At 44.6% G+C, this 22509-nt stretch overlaps 1 protein-coding gene and 1 long non-coding RNA gene across 3 annotated transcripts in view; one reads left to right on the top strand and one right to left on the bottom strand.

Moving 5' to 3' along the window:
* Window positions 1-16486, bottom strand: part of ANOS1 (anosmin 1) — a 181174-nt gene extending 164688 nt beyond the window's left edge. For both annotated transcript variants that reach the window (XM_023634133.2, XM_023634132.2), the window contains exon 1: window positions 16160-16486. In XM_023634133.2, coding sequence (XP_023489901.1) covers window positions 16160-16366 — 207 coding nt within the window. In that variant the 5' untranslated portion in view covers window positions 16367-16486. The remainder of the gene's footprint in view (window positions 1-16159) is intronic.
* A 109-nt stretch (window positions 16487-16595) lies between these two features.
* LOC138921906 (uncharacterized) lies at window positions 16596-22023 on the top strand. The gene is made up of 3 exons (XR_011434887.1): window positions 16596-16755; window positions 19060-19167; window positions 20579-22023. It is a non-coding gene; the product is annotated as an uncharacterized lncRNA (long non-coding RNA).
* The last annotated feature ends 486 nt before the right edge of the window (window positions 22024-22509 follow it).

The raw sequence follows: 22509 nt of genomic DNA on the forward strand, positions 1-22509 counted from the left end.
TCTGTTGTTCATAACAAGCTATTCCCACAAGGCGCGTTACCGCCTGGTTGCTGGCATGTTGACCAGCAGAGGTTAAGGATAATTTTAAGTTATCAAACTAATTACTCACAAGCATTAACAGTAGCCAGAGAGAACATAGCTCCAGATAACATGAACTGGAATCTACTGCCGTTATCACTATACCCATTTAAAAAATTTCTACTTGAAAAAACATACAAAGCCCCATAAATGCAAACTGTTATTTCCGTCTGCACTCCTACAGAATATTTTAGCAACATGTTTTGCAACGCACTCAACAAATCTTAGAAGCACCTATTTTAATGCTAAAGCGAAATCTACCACCTTGACATAAACACGTAACTGGGAGATCCAGGATTTAGTTTAGTTGAGTTTCATTTGTAGTGAGGAAAATCTAAGCAGGAAAAAATAATTACTAGAATACATGTTTTTTCTCCTTCTAATTGACTTTACTAAGTTGGATTTTTGTCACATTGCCTTCTCATGATATATGCTTTTCCATTGTGCTAATTTATGTGTTAGTCATTAGAGAGCACAGAATAATTAATCAAACTAAAATAGAGCACCTCGCAGTCTACTGCACCCTGACTTATACGATATTCTAGCCCATTCATCATGATTCTGGGTTATTTTAATATGAACTTCAAAAGATAGCATGTTTTAATGAGAGATCACTTGAGAAAACATGATGAATTAAATGTGATGGACGAGAAAGAGCAATCACTTTGCAAAAGAATCAATTCCAAGAAAAATGTGCTATCTGCAGAATTATAAGCACCCAGCATCTGGGAAGTCGTTTTCATAACGAATAGATGACCTAGAATCCAATGGCCTTTTCTCCTTACACAATACCTATCCAGGATTTCCAATTTCAATTTAAAATTCTACTTAAGAATTTCTATTCCCATATGGGAATAGAAAATCTTTAAGTGACAAAAGCATATAAGAGATCTGAATTTCATTCTCTATAGAACTAAGCACTTTCAAAGAAACTTCAAAGGGTAAATTTTTTAAATTAAAAAATTAATTTTTTTAAACTCATCTTTGTAAAAAAAAAGATTTTATTTTTTTACAGCAGTTTTAGGTTCACTGCAAAATTAAAAGAAAGGCACAGAGATTTCCCATACACCCCTCTACCCCCACCCAAGCACAGCTTCCCCCATTATCAACATCCCCCACCAGACTGGTACATTTGTTCCAGTCGATGAACCTCCACTGCACATCACCACCACCCGGAGCCCACGGTTTACATTCCGGTTCACTCTCATCGTACGTTCTATGGGTTTGGACAAATGTATAATGACATGTGCCCACCACTGTAATAATACAGACCAGCTTCACAGCCCTAAAACATCCTCTGTGCCGTGCCCATTCATCCCTCCCTCCCCCAATCCCTGGCAACCACTGATCTTTTTACTGTCTCCTGAGTTTTGCCTTTTCCAGAATGTCAGAGTGGGGATCATACAGTATGTAGCCTTTTCAGATTGGCTTCTTTCACTTAGTTATATGCATTTAGGATTCTTCCATGTTTTTTTGTGGTTCATAGCTCATTTCTTTTTAGTGCTGAAAAACATTCCATTGTCTGGATGGACCACAATTTTTTTTTTTTAATCCCTTCACCTACTGAAAGAATCTTGGTTGCTTCCAAATTTTGGCAATTATGAATTAAGCTGTATAAACGTGTGTGCAGATTTTTATGTGGACATAGTTTTCAGCTCAGTTGGATAAATACCAAGGAGGGCGACTGCCGGATCATACAGTAAGAGCATGTTTAGCTTTGTAAGGAACTGCCTGTCTTCCAAAGTGGCTGTACCATTTTGCATTCCCACCAGCAATGAAGGAGCGTTCCTGTTGCTCCACATCCTGGCCAGCATTTGGCACTGTCGCTGTTCTGGATTATGGCCATTCTAACAGTTGTGTAGTGGTATCTCATGGTTGTTTTAATCTGCATTTCCCTGATAACATAAGATGTGTAGCATATTTGCATATGCTTATTTGCCATCTGTATATTTTCTTTCGTGAGGTGTCTGTTGAGGCCTTTGGCCCATTTTAAAATCAGGCTGTTTAAATTACCTTTTAATGGCTCCGAGACCAGACCGAAGAACCAAGGATCAAGGTGTGCACTATTCATTTTTGCATCCCAAGAACTTCAACACCAGGCACTCTCTCACTCTCTGCTTAACACATCCCAATAACAACAGCTAATACTTCTGTAGCGCTAAGCACCTGTGAGGTTCTGCCCCACCTAAATTGCAAGGCATCACGGCGCAACCCAATGGAGCAGTGTTACCATCGCCAGCACTTTACAGGTGAGGAAACTGAGGCAAAGAGCTCTGAAATGGTCTGAAAGAAAGCTCAGAGACTAAAGTTTTTAAAAATGAAAAGAAGTTTACTTGCAAAGAAGCTCCAAGGGAATCAGACTTTAGGACCAGCTCTAAATTAAAAAAGAACATAGTAGGTATGTCAAGGAAAAGATGCAGCATGGCCAATTTACATTAGGCTGCTCATGGCCGAAAGCCCCAGTTTTCTTATATGATTATCACATCCACAAACGCTATGCCATATCTTCAGAATCAGTATGGCTAAAGACAGAGATACAGTTGTCTTCATTCAGGAGAATGTTTGCCATAGAGTGGGAGCAAATTATTTTTTCTAATTGCATTTTATAAAGACAAGTGCCTTATTCTTTCCTAAATTCTCAAATGGAGACATAAATGAGCATCTTTCCAAACTCTCACATTATAAGTGAAAGAGGGGGCCGGCCCCGTGGCCGAGTGGTTAAGTTCTCGTGCTCCGCTGCGGCGGCCCAGGGTTTCGCTGGTTTGGATCCTGGGCATGGACAAGGCACCACTCATCAAGCCACACTGAGGCGGCGTCCCACGTGCCACAACTAGAAGGACCCACAACTAAAATATACAACTATGTGCCGGGGGGATTTGGGGAGATAAAGTAGAAAAAAAATAAAGAAATAAGAGAACATTGTTAATGCAATTAATTCATTGATTCATGTGTCAGAGTTTATTCTTTCAAAGAGAGTACCTGAATATGTAATAAAAGAATCATACATACATATATATATATATATATATATATATATATATATATATATATTTGAAAACAGATATTGAACTACAGACACACAGATCCAGGGAGAGATGTAAAGGGATAGAACTAGACCAGTGGTTTTGAACTGGGGTGATTTTGCCCCATGGCACATATTGCAATGTCTAGAGATACATTTTTTTTCTCATGACTGGGGGTGGGACGGTTGCTACTGGCATCTAGTGGGTAGAGACAAGGGATGCTGCTAAACAGCCTACAATGCACCTGACAGTCCCATAAGAAAGAATGACTGGGCCCAAAATGTCAATAATGCCGAGACTGAGAAATCCTGAATGAGACACGTGTGGATAAGACGCATGCAGACATACATATGGAAATAAAATTTTAGCCCTAATTTCATACAGTTGTTCAAAAAAGAAGAAACTTCCTCTTTTTTTTTTTCAAAATTGTGGAGTAATAGGGACCAGCCCAATGATACAGCAGTTAAGTTTGCACGCTCTGCTTCCGCAGCCCCGGGTTCGCTGGTTCCAATCCCGGGAAGGGACATGTGCACTGCTCATCAAGCCATGCTGTGTCAGGCGTCCCACATATAAAGTAGAGGAAGATGGGCACAGATGTTAGCTCAGGGCTAATCTTCTTAGAAAAAAAAAAAAACATTGTAGAGTAATAAATGGGACTAGAGTATGCAAATCTTGCCCTATTAAAAATAGGTTAAAAAAAATCCATGGCTCCTGAATAACAGGAAGATCAAAATGCAAATAGATGTCTGTTCTACTGTATTCTCACCTCTAAATGTTTCTCTATGCTAAACGTGATACTTACCAAGTGAATACATTCTGTCCAGAATTTTTTTTTATTCCTTTGCAGCTGTGAGGACATTATATCCTAACTTTGGACACAAAAATATGGAAACAACAATGAAAAAAAAGATATTCCCTACTTTCTTTTAGATTCTGGCCCAATGGGAAAATAACTTCCCAGATGTAGGCCATTCCTGGAATGATCAGCAAATAGGTTTGGCAGTGCAGCTTTCAAAATGGTACAGCCAAATGTCAAAATAACAAGAGAGCGAGGCAAGGAGACGGAGAGAGGGAGGGAAAAGGAGAGAAGGGGAATTGGTGACAGAAATGGAGGGAGAATGAATTTCCATCCAAAGATATGCTGGGATGTCCGCCAAACCTCTGCTGAGGGCCAACTATGTGTAAAGATGTAAGGAAGGGGCTGTGGGGTACATATTTCAGATTTTAAAGGCAAAACTCTAGTTCTAAAGGGTGTACCCACCTTCAAACAATCACTATTTTCAACAGTGGATGGCACCTTAGGTTATTTCTCTGTACTTCCCTGCCACTGAAGACATTAAAAAAGAATGACAGTTACCAAAACATTTTCAGAATAACTGGTGTCCTCTTTTCTTCTCACCCTTTCTGAAAGGAATCAGTAACTTGTGGGTCGACTTGGCATTCTCGTTGTTAACAGACATCATTCCAACTCTTGAAGGCAAGCCCAAGTTTGTGTTCTGCAGTTTGTAACTGTGCCTCTATTGGAATCCTCCACATGTTGGACTGTTGGGCGAGACTGGGTCCACCCAGATGCCTGGACACCATGTGATGTCCAGATGGCTGGGAGGTCTTCTGCTCCTTGTTTCATAGGAAGTTACTCCTCTCTGGTGCACAAAATGCTGTTCACTGGGGAAATGGCCATCGAGTGAGGGATAAGACATCAGCAAACAGGGCCAGAAGGAAGTAGCATGAAGGATAAACAGTGCAAATCTGAGTATCTCAACAGAAACCGTTTGCTCAGAGATTTCTTGGGAAACACTTCCACATTTCCCAATGTGGGGATTATTATTATTCCCTGATGACTGTAAGGGGTCTGGGTATGTGCATCGTACAGGGGTCTGCTCATCAAATGGAAAGGAAGCTAGTGGCCCTGGAGTGCAGGGCTCCTTGGCGTATTTGGTCATTGGGACAGCACTGGGAAACCTGTCCAGGGGACAGGGTGACACATAATATAAAGTATGTATCTTCTTTGAAATCTCTCTTGATATTTTAGGTTTGCAAGCCTTTGTCAATTTTCTTTCCAGTCCACAAAGTATAACAAATAGGATGAATTTCAAAAGAGTGCTATTACTTGCAATAGTGTAAGCATTTAACGACAGGAGCTGAGACGTTTAAATCTAGAAAGGGCTGTCTCTCTCCATTATGTGTTAGTAGAGAATTAAACAAGAGTTGATAAACTTACATCGGAGGAACCACTCACACTAACCCAGCAGGGACACAGCTAATAGGTGAAATCACCTTTACCCTGGAAACTTCATTTTTGCTTGCATTTAGACTTTCTCAACGTTTCAGTCTTTCTTTTAGAGAAGTTCTCAGTAACCTCCCAACTGAGCATGTAACCCATCTGGTTTGCCTTTAGATAAGCATGTCATTTGCATTGGAGAGAGGGAGAAACACCAAAACTAATGCAATGTGTTTCAAAATATGAATTCTTAATGCATTAGAATATTACAGTGAATTGAAAAAAGGTGTAAACTGAAAACAAACTATGGAGAAAACATCTCTAAATTTCATAAGTAAATGAATTTCCATCATTTCTCTTGTCCCAAGCGCTAGTACGATTGATGCCATTTTTGGAAGGTGATGGATTACTCTGCAAAATGAACGTTTTCCATTTCATTAAACGGATTCATTGGTTATGTTTTCATGTCTGGATTTATGAAATTGTCACCTCTTTGAATATAACAAGAAATTAGCTATGAAATTTAAAAAGTCATCAGTGATCACCAGACACTAAATTGAGGGGCAATATGCATTTGTGTTTGCTGAAGGTGATTTAAGATCATGTACATACCAATTTGGATAATGTACTTCCTTAAAATAAAGAATCTGATCACCAGACATCATGCGACTTTTTAAGTAGTGACAATATATCTGCCTTCTCTTTCAAAGAAAGATGGTAATAAGAAAAACTAAATTATATATTTTGGAGGTCACCCTACACAGAATATTATTTTCTCAACTTGGCAAAATACTAACAACTTGGAGAGCAAAAAGTTTATTAAATGACAGAAGTTACAATTTCAAACAAAAGGACAAATAGAATGTGAATTAAGAATCGTGGTTAGCTTTTTTTTCCCTCTTGATCCTGCTTGATGCGTTATTGTCTCTCAGAGTCCCCTGAGGATAGATTTTAGCACTTTGGGGATGAAAGAACCCCCATTCAGCACCATTTTCATGTGCAGCCTTGAGAATTTTCTAACTTCTCCTTTTCTCAGAATGCCTCATTGTCCAACTTTTATATCTCACAGAGACCATAGAGAGAATCATAAAGTGTAAACATACGCACACACACCCAAAGCCAAAACAAAAGGAAAGAAAGTAAGCATATGAGGCGCACCGAGTTCTTGGGAGTAGCTGCCACACACATATGAGCCACAAGGACCACTTGCTAATACTCTACATGTGTCCCACCGCCGTACAGAACAGCAGGGAGCCAAGGACAAAGGTCAAGGCTAAATATGGAGGCTTCTGTCATTCCCAGAAAACAAACTCATCTTCCATGACATCAAGGAGAACAGCCGTTCCTGGGACATTTCTGCAAGGATCACAATAACACTCTGCTATTTTGTTAGACAAGTGGAAATTTTGGTGGACCTCAACCAAGTCAATTTGTAAGAGGAAAAAAATACTCTTCATCTAAGAACTTAGGATAATGTGTGAACTGATTATATACGAAGATTTAAAAGATGACTCATGACTATAATAGTTTGTTTCTTCACTTCAACAACTCTTTGCCACTATTTACTTAAATGTCCCTCTCTCTGGTAGAAAATAATTCTCTTGAGGGCAAGAGGCACATCTCACTTCTGCCGGGTCCCCACAACCTAAGCCACCTGAGAGACGACTATGTGTGACAGGTTCATGTTGATTGGAAGAAGGATTTGGGTGGACAAAGGCACAGGAGAGGGTGCTGACGGACTGCTGTTTTTAAGGCTTTTTCTATCATACCAGCAGCCTTTCAATCATCCACAGCTGTGCCACTCTGGACACAGTGGTGCCTCCAGGAGCCGATGAGAGAATGGGAAACGTAGGACTATTACCCCCCAAACTCCATGATTCTTGGTTATGCTGCAGTTGATATTTCCACTCTGCCTCCTCTCATTGTTAACATCCTGAGAAGCAGGTTGTGTAGTATAAATATTTGGGAATATGAAAATTACAGTTTGAGTCTCTGCTCTGAAGCCTTGGTTATCTCACTTCCAGACTTTCAGCCTTCCTATCTGTAAAAGAAAAATAAAACTCCTGACCTCAGAGACTTGCTATGAAGGTCAAATAGATACTTTACGTGAAGTTACTTTGTCAACACCAAGACATTACAAGATGCAGTGCTAAATACCTTCCATCCTGTGGACCAGTGATTCAGGAGAGTTTCGTACTTTGGGTCCACCCCCACTGACTCAGACTGGGGGCCTACTGTCAGCCAAAGTGTAATGGCAGCGAGATGGCATGGGCAGCCTCCTTCTTACGCCTTCTTGTACTCCTCTGGGGCTCCTTCTTAGGAGTGCTAGCAAGGATCCCCACAGAGATCAACTGAAGAGCGTTGGAGCCCTCAGGAGTGTAGCCTGAGGTCCAGCTCGATCAGCAAGAACGGGAAGAGGAACTGTACACACACCTCTAAGTGTGATGACCTGCTCTTAACCCGTCCCACAGAACAACAGACTTGAGCTCTGGGACAGCTCTCCCCGCATTCCCAAAGCCTGGCTGCAAGCTGAGGCGCTGATGCTGTGTCATGTCCATAGAAGCCGCTGGCAGTCCGCAAGAGACAGCCCAGACTGTTGCAAGGATGCTGTATTTACTCACATTGGCTGGTCTACGCTGGAAGAGCCCAGCTTTGAAGGTTTCGCTCAAGTGTCACATCCCCTAGGACACTTTCCCTCTCCTCTGAGATCTCACACAAATAAGTCTATATGAGCTGTCACTCGTGGACTGAGTTGTCTGTTTACAAGTCTTGGCCCCTCCTGGACTATAAATTCCTGATGAGCAGGGATTTTACAGTCTCATCTTTGAAACTGCAGCAATCCATGGATATTAGCTGAAATAAATGGAAGTGATTAAAACTGTGTTGTTTTTTTTTCCTAAGGGAGAAACAGATCCAGCATCTACAATCTGTGATTCATATTAAAATGAGCCATAAACACTCCTGCCTAGTTCCTCTTTACTTATTGGCTGTTGGGATCACTACTGTTATCTAACCCACTCTACCATCAGGAAAACGCCTCCCACACCTCTTTGAAACCATGTGTGAAATCTTCTAGGAACACAGAGGGGATTCTGGGTCCTGGGAGACGTGGCTCCCTGCTTGCTTGCTGAGTAAATCTCTAGGTGGTTACTATCTGAATTAACTATCCTTGCCATCTCCCTAGACCCGCCAGGGAGTCCTGTAGTTAACGATGTCCCCTCACCCCATCTGCTGTCTACCTACCATACAACTACTTCAAGCTTCCCTTAATAGTATATATTTTTGACATTTCACTTAATTCTGGACAATGAAGGAGCACGATGTGCTTATAAATTGGGCTCACAATATGAAATCTTTTTACTGAAATCCTCTGGAGATATAAGCTAAACTCAAATAAGAGAAAATGTTCTGACTCTAACTGCTTCTTCATTTAGAGGGATTTTTTAAAGTTTGTATAAACTCTCAAGACTTTTTTTTAAAGTGACAGAGGAAAAAAGTCTGAGCTGACAGTTGTGAAGGCTGGGCTCTATTTTTACTTCTTGTGTCTACTATCTGTACGTGCTTGCACGAGTTATTTCTATAAGCATCAAGTTGTCTCATCTGAAAAACAAAAGTGTTGAATGAATTGGATCAGGGATCTCTGAAGGGAGGTGTCTGAGATTGGGTTTCCTAGGAGCAGAGGCTGAAAAGGGGCTTTCTGGGTATGTCATCTACTGGTAGGGAAGCTCTTGATGGAAGGGGAGGGGAGGAGGCAGGAGGAGGAGCTGAGAAAGCTGAGTAGGGACGTGAGCTCAGCTGACCTGCATGAGCCTGGTCCCATGCAACGCTTTGGAGCATAAACTGTACGGGAGAGTTGATCCCAGCAGGGGGCTGGCCTCCTGGATCCCCCAGCAGTGAGCCAATGGCCACGATTTGCCCTCATCAAGGGAGTAGGATACCCTGTCTTGCTGGCAAGATGACACCCATTGGCCGAAGGTTAGTATCAGAAGCAGCAGCTGTAAGCTATTAGCAGCTGATACGGGAGCCTGGGGTTGCCGGGGTGAGGGACAGAAGGTCACCAGCAGCATGTACTGAGGAGGAATAGGTGTCTGTGACCTATTTTCAATATTTCAGAGAATCCAAAAAAAAGTACACAATTTCCTCAGATGATGGTGCAAAGATAACTAAAATGTCAAGATTATGAGTTTTATCAGTCTACTCTGGTAACGTGGGAGACCTCATGCTGATCCGAAGCTTGATAGACTTATGGGTATCTTTGATTAATGCAAAGAGGAAAAACTAAGTCATACTTAATAAATGCCATATGTTGCCAGACAACACACTTTCAAAATACGGAGTCCAGGCTGAGTGCAATAGAAATGCTGAGAGGCGACCGGCTGGGGGAGTCTAAAAGGCCTCTGAGCTTAGACAAGGCAGCAAAGTATAAGTTCTGCAATAATTTGCACAAGGCCTTGCAATGGGGCATTTGCAATTTTCCCTGGTCCCGTTTTTCATATATAAAACGTCTTTTGATAATATGGATATGCTTTGCTGATTGTTGCCCCCAGCCCCACCCTCCAAATTGTACAAGAGTAGAATTCTGTAAAGCAATGCAAGTGATTCATGGGAACTTCTCCATTTCTGAGTTCATACAAGCGGTGCCCACTAACACGTTCACAAGTTTCTCTACCGGACCCTTCAGTTGTACGCCCATTCACTGAACCACACAACGGTGGATTGTACAATGAAATCCGGTGAATCCATTTCAAAGAAATAGAGTAACTTCCTAATTTTTGATTAAGTTTTTTAAAGGAGGAACACTTGCACCAACAGTAACTTTAACTTTTTAATTTAGACCTCCAGACACACATACATGTATATATTATACACACACACATATATATACAAAATATAAAAATGTTTAAATGTAAATATATAATTTCTCCTCTAATGATATAGTGCACAAAGAAATGAACAAGTCAATCACTGTTTTCTAATGTGTTTTTAAATGTTCTATAATAGTCACAATAAAGATAGACTTTTAAATCACATTCACGGAGAAACACTGTATTAAAAACTTGAAAATTTGCCATGAACAGCCTAATGTTTGATTTGGGTCAAATTCATGAATTCTTAGAAACCCGGCCAGAGATCCAGTGACCCAGAACCAGGAAAGAGAACGGCCAAATCTGAGGCCGGCCTTCTTCCCAGTGACTCTGTCCACACCCGGCCATTCCGGCACACAACCTAGACTGACTGCGGGGCAGACGGACACGCCAGGGCTGAGGACACTCACCACGGAACGGCTCCTCCCAAATCTCTGAGCAGGGGCCTGACTGTTGGCTGCTAAGCTTCCCCCCACCCCGCGCAAACTGTTTACTTTTCCTTGGAGGAGAGGCTGGTTCTCTAAGCAGAATGAGCTAATCACCAGCTTCATCCTCTCCTTTGCCAAAACAAACAGCTTCCAATTACTGCGAGGAAAAGCCTCTGATCAGCTACCTAAGCGAGCCTATCAGTGGTATTCTATAGGGTGAATAAGTCCCATTAAGCAAGAATCTCTTAACACTAATAAAATTCTAGAACCCTAGGGCCAAGGCTGCCAGCAACCTGCTACTTATCTTCCAACAAGATTCCACCCACTTTTTCTCTGAGCAGTCCGGAATTCTGGCAGAGATAGATACACTCTCTCTCCTCTATTGCACATGAACTACTATTTGTCCTCAAACCCTATTTTCTTGAGCTTCCTTTGAGAAAACACAGGCAGAGGAAGAGCAGGTTCCAGGTCTGCTAATACTTAGCGGAATGACTTTATCTTTAAGGCTCCAAGATTCAGCTCCACTGTCGCCATCATGAGCAAAACCGGCAGGGGCGGTGGGGGGAGGTTCCCACAAGAAATGCCCCAATGTCTCAAACTAGCATAAGAGAGGAAGTCACTCTCAAGGTAAATGAGATTCGCCTAAAGAGAGATAGAGCTTATTTCAGGCACAATCTTCTTCTTTTTCCCTCTTCTTTAATCTTCTAGTGAAGGTGGGAAAACAAGCGTAGAGGAGGTTACTGCCAAGTGAGCACAGGTCAGCATTGAACACCACGGACAGCCCTCTGAGGAACCGCCGTGCCAAGTGGGCTTCATGCCTTCCAAAGGGCTCTGCAACCTTATATACAAGACCCAGACCAGGGCCAGCTTCATGGACACGTGACCAGTGCACACAGCCCATGCTCAGAATGGGACATGTGCCTGGGGTTTAACGCTCTTCAATCGCCATGTTGAAATTCTTAATGATTTTCTCCTCGAGTCTGTGTTTTGTACATTAAGTCTGATGGAAGTGTGGAGGCTTGGAGCCTCTGACCACACATGATGCTGCCTCCTACCTCCCCAGGAAAGGTTCTCGGTTGTCCACTCCCTCAGCCACTGGCACCTCAGTCGTAACCCAACCTCTCTCTCCTCACTCTTTGCCCTCAAATCACCGTCACACTGTGTCCCCTGCAGGGACCTGGATGTGGGTGCAAGGAGAGTCAGGGTTGAGCATGCATGCCCTGAAGTGTCCCAGAAGATAGTGGTGGTGTCCTAATCCCAAGCTGGTAGCACCATGCTGTGTCTGGTGGGTGGCCAGCCAGAGCCCAAGACTCCACAGGAACAAACCTATTGCCCATCCCCGATGCAGGTACCAGTTGCATCCAGCAGAAGGCTGCAGTACACTTGGGAGTTGCCCATCTGCCATGGGTTGAGTGGCAGGAGGGGGAGACCCTTGGCTCAACTTCCTGAGGATCCATCTAGAACACAGTGCAGTGCATTGGTCCAGCAGCTGGGAGAATATGAGACCAGGCAAGTGTTATGCCTGAGCAAGCATGGGTGCACACCAGGCCCCAGGTACCTGTGAAGTTCTACACGCATACAGGCATCCTGCAAAATCCCCTTGGGGGGGCCTATTGGGCACAAGCCACACTGAGCACTTGGGGGGGGCCTCTCTTCCTCCTTCCCACCTTCCTGAGTCTGGCTTCTGCTTCTCCCTCCAGCCATCTCAAAGCACCCTCCAGGGAAGAGCCAGGAAATCTGAATTGGATGATACTGGGGATTCCCCAGACAAGTGAAATGCTCTGACATCTGTAACACTGCCCCCGCACAATATAACGATGAGCAGTAAAATCCCTGCTAGTAACTCAATTTTTAAATTTTTCTTTACTGAGAAGCGCACTGAACAGCAAATTTAAAACACCACGACAAGTTGAGAGAGAAGGGCCACAGAAGGAAAACATGTTACATTTTAGCTCCTTTAACACTTTTTTTCTTGCTCTTGGAATAATGGACCAAACGTTTTCATTTTGCGCCAGGTCCTGAAAATTAGGTCAGTCCTGAAGTAAATTAACCAACTAAACAATGAAACCATAAAAATAAAAACAAACCCAAAAACTGGTAGCTGTCTTAGCTCAGAACCGAGCTTTGCCGTCTATGAGCTGTGTGACCAACCCGCCTTCTCAGCACCTCACCCCCTTATCAATTACAGGAGAACACAGACGGTACTCCTCCATATGGTGGGTGTGGGGATTACGTGGTGAGACAGCCTTGTAAGACATCCAGAACACTGTCTGGAACTTCGTAATCTCCCAGTTAGCGTTAGCTCCTTTATCACCATCACTTTCGTTAGCCCCAACATGTTTTACGATCTCCACCCTGCTGGGCAGGTACTCATCTCCCAGTGGACACAGAGGAGGCTGGGAGTTCAGGAAAGCAGTCTGCCCAAGCGACCCATCTGCAAAGTGGCAAAGCCTGGATGCAGAGCAGTTCTGCCTGGCTCCAGAGCCCACTCCCCTGCTCCGTACCCCACAGCTCGGAGCTCATCTTCATTCCACTGATAAGAGGATGTCCTTCCCAATCACCTCTGTTGGCAGGATTTTAACCACCCACATATGTAAGTGTTAACCTGAAACTGCAAAGTGCCAAACGCCCTGCACAGGGCATCGTGGAGCTGGAGACTGAGCCCCTGGGAGGTGCTAACCTGTACTGCTTGTTTTCATGAATGAGGGGCAGCACTCAGCAGTGAAGCGATGCAATCGAGAATCCGTCTCCCTTTCAGTCTGAAATTCTAAGCTCTTCTAGGTCAGGGGCTGTGCCGGATAATTCAGACATCCCCCGTCACCATTCCCACCTCCGTGCATCAGTGTTGAGTCCCTTGCGCTTTCAGGCGTGGTTGACAGGTGAAGCTGAGCCAGCCCCACAGACACCAGGGGCGCACCATCTACTCACAGTCCTCCCGCCTTGTTGCTGCAGGGCTGGGAGGCGTTGGAAAGGGCACTGAATCGGGGTGGAGACCAGGCGATTCCAGCTTCTTCTGCAGGTCTGCTAGCCCAGGTCACTGCCCCTGGTGGCTCTGAGTCTCTGTCTGTACCATGAGTGCAGAGGTTGGGTTCTTCCTAGCCAAGGCCTGGCAGTTTTCACGCCTAAGAGTCCACACACTTGGCTGGCTCCAAGGCTGGCAGCAAGCCTTCTCCTAGCCTTAAAAAGATGCCTAGAACTGTGCAAGAGAAGTTGGAGATGGCAAATGCTCCAGAAACAGCCTTCAGCTTGGGCTTATTTGCACAAGTAGGTGCGGTGGGCTGACCCTGACAGAAGGCACTCTTCCAAAAGCTTCCTCTGGCCCCGCCTTCCCCACCCATTAATAAATACCATGTGCAGCGTAATGAGTTGGCTCCAGCTGATTCCTCCACCTCCCCCCAACCATTTAAAAAGGGGGAGGGCCAGGGAAGCTTGAGGTTTTATAAGGAGAATGTGCGGCTGTCTTTTCAAATCCTAAGAAAGCTTAATCCCTACAATTTAGATAAACCAAATAGGCATTATCAGGTTAGAGTTAAACCTCCAAGAATGGCTTTGCCATTGATTGCAAAAACAGCAGTTACTAAGTCCTAACTGAGTAATTTGCAGCTTATTTCACCCCAGCTAATTAAAATGTAATCAGGATTGTTTGGCAATGTGTGTTCTGTCAGCAGTTTTTCTTCCGAAGAGAAATCACGCCAAGAGACCACAAGAAAAGCCTTTCACGGGAATTGGCTTGATCTAAACTGCTGCTTTAGCCACCGAAACTGTAAAACAAATAAATTACAGCAACTGACAATTCAATAAAAAAAGAAAGAAAGAAAAGATACTCTTTCTCGCCGGGGATGGGCTGCTCTGTTTTGTTTTGTTTTCTGTTATTTAAACAATAGTGCAGCATCTTCTCAGGAGAGCGACTTTTAAGGCAGGGCAGGGCGGTTTTGAAACCAGGTGGCCGGGGAGGAGCCCTCTCCAGGATGTCGGCGTAATTTCACCGCAGGAGACGAGCACTGGGTTTTCGCTTTCCCTGAGGCCCAGGAGGACCGCAGAGCGTGCCAGTTTCTGTGAAACCCACTAGATGTTGCTTCTTTGACTGAGCACAAACAAAACCACACACTCGCGCGCACGCAAACTTCGCGAGCTGGTTCATTCTCGGAAGATCCCAACTTTGAGTTCCCCTGATGCCATTCGGGGCGAGGTTTCATTAGCTCTCACGCCAAGATGAACCACCGGAGGGCGGCGGCGATTCGCCCCAAACTCCACCGTCATTACAACCGCCTCCTATCGCAGCTTAATTCCCAAGGCCGCCTGGCAGCGGGGAGGCCCCCTTAACCCAGCCCAGGTGGGAGGGACACCCAGTTTATTTCTTAAGGGCAGAGGGCTCGGCTTAGAACCCCGCGAAAGAGCCCCAAGTCTCCTTCCGGCCTCCGCAGTTTTCTTTGGGGCGAGAAGTTGCGATCTTGGAACAGGTGAGCAGCTAGAGATAGAAGCGAGAGGGCGAGGGAGAGAACGATAGCAAACGAGAGAAACAAGACGTTTGCGTGAAAGATTTCAGAGCGCGCGCGCTGGGACTGGCTGGGAAGGCAGCAGCCCGACGCAACTCCGCTGAGTCCGGGAACAGCTCCTGTGCGCCCACCCGCACCCGGGGTGCCTGCGCAAGTCCGCGGGGATCCTCGCCACTATGGACCCCCTCCACAGGCGCCAAGTGTGCTTTTCCCCGAACCTCCTACACACCCTCGCTCACACACACACACACACACACACACACATACACTCCACTATCAAGCTGAAAGAACCTACGAGAGCAGGGGGTATATATGGACCCCGGGACTCTTCTCGGAGCATCCAAACATGGCCTAAGTCCCGCATCGCTTGCAACTCTTCCCTTACTCTCCAGGCTATTCATTGACAAGGTCTGGAAGTTTTGGGGCTCTGAATTGGGGCGCGCAGAGCCACCCCCCCCCCCGGCCCACGCCCCAACACACACACTGTGGAACACACGACTTGACCCTAGTGCTCTGCCTGGGGCCCGAAGTGCGGGCCGCGAGTTCCGGGCTCGCCGAGTGTGAAAGCATCTCTCAACAGAGACAAAAGTGTCGGCCCGCGGGCACCTGCGGGGCTGGGCACCTCGCGCGGGTCCCCGCGCGCAGCTGCGCGCGCCTCACGGCCACGCGCAGTGCCGGCGCCGCCGAGGGCCCCGGAACGCCCGGGAGTTTGCGGGACTCTTCCTCAACTAACAAATCCACACACCCGCCCTCGGAATCCACAAAACTGCCCTCCCTCCCCAAAGAAATCGCCTTTCGTTTTCCGCTGGGAAGAAGGGGAGTTGGGGAAAGATGCTGCAGGCTTCATTTTCCTTTCGAGAGCAGGGAGGAGGCTGGAAAGGAGGGTTCGAGGACCCCGATAGTAAAATCCAAGCCGAGCGAAAGCCGGATCTGCCGGTCCAGTTGGGCGAGAAGTTCGGGCGCCGAGGCTGGGAGGCGCGCGCCCTGTGCGCCCCCGCCGCAACCCGAAGCGCCGGGGAGGAGCCGGGGCGGGCCGCGGTTGCCCTACCTGGAAGTGCTGGAAGAAGGCGGAGATGCGCGTGATCTGCAGGCTGAGGCACCTGGATGCGCAGCGGGCGCGCTGGACGCTCCCGGCCGACAGCGACTCGTCCAGCCGCCGTGCAGCCGCCGCGCCGGGGCCGGCCGCCAGGCAGACCCCGGAGGCCGCCAGCCAGAGGCAGAGGGTCAGGGCCGCGCCGGGCGCCCCGGGCACCATGGCTGCGGGTCGAGGGCGCGGGCGCCGGGCGCTGGCCAAGGCTCCCAGCTCCGCGCCGGGGCCGCACTGCCGGGGACCTCGCGGCCGCCGCAACTCTGCTGGAAAGTTCAATCATTCAACTCCGGCCCCCCGCCCTCCCTCCCAACTCGGCCTCGAGGGGTGGGGTGAGGGTGACAGGCGGCCATGCCATTGGCTGGAAGGAAAGTGAGTGACAGGGAGGCCGGGCGGAGGGCCGTGCGCAGGTCTAAGGGGCGGCGGGCCGGGGCGCCCAAAGGGAGGGCAGGTCCCCACGCTGAGCTGGTCTCCCTGTGGTCCGTTGCCCAGCCCACGCAGGTTCCACCATGGTCTGCATTCGCTCCTTCCTGCCTCCACCTCGCCCCACCATCCAGGTAAACGCCAGGTGTGAGCCAGCCCGGGCCTGGGATGCGAGGCGCTGTCTTGGGAAGGATGGCCTCGCCCTAAAGGACCAAGCGCCCTAAAGTTGTGGGCTGCCTCCCCAATTTTCACCCCGGCTCCCAGCTTCGCTCATGCTCTCCGTATTTGAATTTCCCTTTACCCAAGTAGTGGCAAAGAGCTAAGTAACAGAACTGAAATGGATATGAAACGAGCCAGAGGCCAGGCAGAGACATTTGACTGACATTTTTTTCCTCCCTCCCCCATTCCTTCTTTCCTTCCTTCTTCCTCCCTTCTTTCCGTCTTCTTATTATCTGGGATATCTTCTTATTAACTCTGAGTACATAGCTAGTGACATTTGTTAATTAGACCCACACACGTTGTTTCCTCGGGTGTCTGTTTTTCTAGTAAGCACTGCAGTCCCAGTGTGAGTTCTTCAAAACAGAAATCTTTCCTAAACTCTTTCTTCCCCTTGTTCTGCCCCACGCCTCTTGATTCAGCCTTCTTAGCAGTGACATTGCCACCCCATCGTCTCTTGTACTCTTTTCCAATGCTCTTTCAGCACACATGTTCTCCCCAGCAGGGGCCATGCCAGAGAAAGAGACACGGCTGCATTTGTACTACACCACCTGTAACAAAGCTTTCTGCTTCCCTGAGCTCTGCTGGGAAATGGCAGTGCCCCAGCCCCCTTGCGACTGGGAGACCCCAGAGAGTGCTGGGATGCGGTCACGAAGCCTGTGCTTCAGACATGGGGATATTTATGTAACACAGTCGAGTCAAAAAGACTCATGCACACTCACTTTTGGATGCGGAACAATTGACTGATGTTTCTGTGCACTGACATTGCCACGTTCTCGTACAAAATTGCACTCACACATTCCAAAACATCATACCTCCATACGCACACAGCAGAGCACAGCAGAGCGTCTAGATGCACTCGGTCTGCTCCGCGATCCATCACAAAGCTTAATCCCTCTTTGCACAGAGCCTCTGGCTCTTTCCAATTTCCAGCCTTCTCCTCCTAGGTTTCTGCACAGTTTCCACTCTGTGATTCTGGGATCTTTCTGTTAAATTATAACAACCACCATCTACAGTGATCCTATTATACCTACGATTCTGTTTCAAGTACCTCATCTTACATATATATTTCTCCACATAGGTAAGTCAGCAAGGCCAATAGAATTAATGTCTTAATGTGTTTCTCAATGAATTAAAAAAATCAGAGTTGCCTTGTTCAAAGTTTCTGTAGGCAGAGCCGGCTTCATGGGTGTGCGACCTGTACAATTGTGCGGAGCCCCATCTTAGAAGGAGCCACACTTGGTTTAATGTTCTTCTGTCACCATCTTGATTTTAATTTTGAACAACATTCAAATTATGTAGCCAGTCCTATCTGTAGGTTTTAGCATGACAATTCTACACGTGAGCTGGAAACATAAAAAACTTTAGGCATGATCTCACACGAGCTCAGTAATTTGTTTAAAAGATACTCAGTTGCAAATGGAAATCTTTTTTAAGAATGTTAAACATACTTAATATTGACTAGGAGGAAAGAAGCTAATCATGGTGACCCCAAGTTAGAAGTGTATAAAGTCTTGTGTCAGTGCGTGACATCTGAATCCAGGGACTGTCTTCTGACTGTTATCACTTTCATTTGGGAATTACTAAAAACGTTTCCAAAAGCTGCAGCCGATCCTTCCACAGTGCTTGTGCAAGTTTTAAAGTTAAGCGAACACCTGGTCTTGGTGAAGGCGAGGATATTATGCCTGCCTACATTTTCTTTGATTTATGACTTTGCATGTCATATCATGAAATTTATACTCTGGACAGGGAAATCATAGGGACAAGCATGGTGAGCTTTTAGAAACAGCTTTTAAACGTTCAAAGGGATCACTATTTTTTTAAAAAGCAGTGTGTGTGTTACTTATATGGGTTCCATAGCATATTCATTGCCATGAATAAATGCATTTTATAATAAACCACAAAAGAGAACATCTAGTCGGTTGAACAGAAGGCTTGGGATTAAACATTTAGGGCTACCTTATTATGCACACGTTAGAATAATACTAGCATTTATATTGCTTTCTTCTTTTAGAATTAGTACAGACATCCTCTGTTACCATGCTGGCCTTTTCCATGTTATTTATGTTAATTACAGTTTGAAGTAACTTGTAAGAGGAAAACATTTTTGTAAAGTCAGAATAACAGTTAAAATCTAGTTTTTTATTCTGCTCACATATAGCCAATTTATTAAGCAGCTCACCCTGCAAGTTGGCACATGGGACCTCTCTAACTTTTGACAGGACTGGTGAAGACACACCCTAAGTTCATGACAACCAACGGCAGGAGAGGACAACCAGAAGTGTGTATGGAAGAAATGACTGATAAAGGAACGCGTGGGAATCGTCCAGGTGCATTAGTGACAAAGGGCTTAGTGTGTCTTTCCTCAAAGCCAACTTGAACCCCATGGTCTGAATTTGTCTGGAGAAGAAACGAACCTTAAACTGACTTCAGTTTGACTTAAATAGACAAAACACCCATCTCTCAGGGAGAGTAGAAAAGGGCCTTCATTGACTCATTTCTAGCTATGTCAGCAAAGATAGACCAAAATGTGTGCCTGTCTTGGTGAGGTTATAGAGGAAACACACAAAACAAGGCCCTCATTCACAGCTTCCAGAAAGTGAGCTATGCTCTTCCTTGCAACTTATTTAGGTTATTAGTTTCGTCTTCTTTACTTTTTTTTTTTTAGCAGAGAGTAAGAAGCCCCCTGGGAAGCTCGCTCAAGGTGGACTCCAGGACTCCATGTTCAGAGATTCGGGGTCCGCCACCTGGGGTCGGGTGCTGGCATCTCACCTTTTACACGCCACCTGGGGTGATTCTATAGCAAGTGAGTCAGGGACAAGTTTGACAGATAATTGATGTAGAAAACATATACCCCATTAAAACACCGAGTGGACGCTTTGATTTCAATAGCATCTATGACTTCATTTTGTTTAAAGTGCCTTTTTTAGGTATTTGTGTTGATATGGATTGGACCCACCAATCTATTTCTTAATAATCACATTGATATATTTTTTCAATGCATTTAGCCAAGACACTCTTAGCCTCATTCTTGGGGCTAGCAGCTTGTTTGTTTTGTTTTGTTTTTTTATTTTTCCTTTTTCTCCCCAAAGTCCCCTGGTACATAGTTGTATATTTCTAGTTGTGAGTCCTTCTAGTTGTGGCATGTGGGATGCCGCCTCAGCATAGCCTGACAAGCAGTACCATGTCTGTGCCCAGGATTCATGCCAGCGAAACCCTGGGCCTCCGAAGCAGAGAGCACGACCTTAACCACTCGGCCACAGGGCAGGCCCCGCAGCTTTTTTCAAAGGCTTTCCAGCTACATTTGATAAGGATAAACTACGAAGGAAGCAAACATAATCTCTCTCTGATATGCTCCTCTTGGAAAAGCAAATTGAGGACTCTCTCTAAAACCAGAGATGACCAATACTTTACTTTGATGGCATTTATGAGTCTTAAAACAGAATGCGGTTCCTGGTCATTGGTTATGAGTTAGAGGTGACAGTGAAGTGAGGGGCAAGAACTCACATATGAGGGTCTGTTTCCTTTTAACACCTTTCATTTGGTGATGCTATAATATCCATCTTCTCTCAGAAATTGCAATTAACTTCCAGAAAAGAAAACGTGAGAAAACCAAGAAGTATGTCCTGCTAGGGCCTCCGGCCATTCTCCCCTCCACATTTCCATGCTGAGTTGTCAGAATTGCATAGTCAGACCCTTCTAGATCTCCTCATTAACTGTGCTTTCCTCCTCCTCCTCCAGATTTAATTCCCTTCTGCTCAGCTTTGAATCTCATGATCCAGGGAATACCGAGAGAGCCTTTGAGAAAATCAGAAATAGTGAAATGAGAATCGTGGGGTGCAATGAACAACTGAATGGATACATATCAGATTTGCATCTTTTGTAATATGATTTCAGGCAAGAATGGGATGAACCTCTACGGTACTGTACCAATCTGGTCTCTGATGGCAAATTTAATCATTTTACAAATGAAAATTATAATTTTTGCATTGGGTCATTGAATATACACTCTACTTTTCAGAAGAGAACACCCATATCCATTTGCAATCACCTGCTTCCTTTAATTGCCTTGCAATGTAGACATCCTACTTGGGGATAATTTTAGCATACAACACATTCTCCTCTTCAATGAGATTATAAAAATTCAGTTGTATATACAAGTTTTAAAGGTATTATTTTTATTAATTACCTAGATATTTACTAAGATTTTACTAAGAAGTATCAGAAATGTGTTTGGTATTACTTTTATGTGCTAAAGAATATTTTAATGAATTTTATATCTCTTTTGGCAACATATACAAAGAATTGTCAAATAACACGATTTCAAGCTACGTCTACTTTTCAAGAATTTGTCTCCTTGTCCTTTTCCCTCCCCCACAGTCAGCATCAATCAGTGTTCAATTTGTTCAGTACCTGTTCTGCAGTCACGCTAAGAGCCTCTTCTAAATTATGTCATCACTAAAGTTTTATTCTGTCATTGCAATAATTACTAAACAATAAAATGTATCAGATGGTGCATTTTCAGGTTTCAAGGGTCAGCTGTATAGCAATGATGATGTTCAACTGTGAGTGCTTTTTCCTTCCCCGCAAGTTTTTAACTGTAGTGCATTTGATGGCCTCTGTTGATTTTAGCATCTGCTGGACCACTCAGGGACATTGGGTTTTGGAAATTCAGTGGTTTCAGAGAATGTTCAATGCAAGTAAAACTGAATACTTGTCCCAATGACTAGGCAATTAACTGATTTTACCCTAATTCTAATGTTAGCTACACTACAATGATCAACCAACCATACAGAGTCAGTGTTTGCATACCGGATTTTATAAATCAGCTGTAGATATTGAAAAACATACACATAACCATAAAAGAAATACTATATAATAGCCAAATGCTGGAAACTATTTAAAATATGAAAAGTAACTTATTTGTTTCTGGATCTTGACCAAAATATTACTGGTTTGCCCGGTACCATACATTTTGAGAAGCGTAAGCAAATTAAAAGAAATTTAAATTATATTCTTTTAACTAAATCTTAAATGATATAACTTTAACTAAAAACCTCATTGCTCATTTCCGAGTGGCCTAATTTTAATGTGAAATGCATAATGAATTTTTCAGTAAAACTCATATTTGAAATTTTATAAAATGAGACTTTTAAACGAAGCTCAAATAAACAATCATACTTTTATTCTGATTTTCATGCCTGAACATGAAAAGAAACCTTCAGGTGCTCTTCAGAAATATTGAAATTCTAGTCTGTTAAAAAGACTTAAGTGGGTTTTTCTTCTTTGATGTTTTCAAGCCTGTTGAAATTTACATTGAGCCGTATAAATACCATAGATTTGGAGAGATGCTTCTGAAAGATGAAAACGGCAACTTTTAACAGGAAACAGCGCCACATGCTGGCCAAATAAATAAAATGCAAAGGAAATGGACGGAATCCTTTAACTGATAACCTAACTTGAGGACTAAATTGTCAAGTCTAAAGCAGAAATCTGACTGGGATAAGCATGTAAGGTTCTCCATTAATACCAACTAGATTAATTCCAGTGTGGCTTTCCTGTGTAAATGCAGTCACACTGAACTAAATTAGAGAAAGGAGCCTAGCAGTCTTCAAATGGATTTTTTCCTAGCTTTTAAACACTTCTCAAACTATTCACTACAAAATTAAGCA

Source organism: Equus caballus, chromosome X (assembly GCF_041296265.1).
Source record: "Equus caballus isolate H_3958 breed thoroughbred chromosome X, TB-T2T, whole genome shotgun sequence".
NCBI lineage: Eukaryota > Metazoa > Chordata > Mammalia > Perissodactyla > Equidae > Equus > Equus caballus.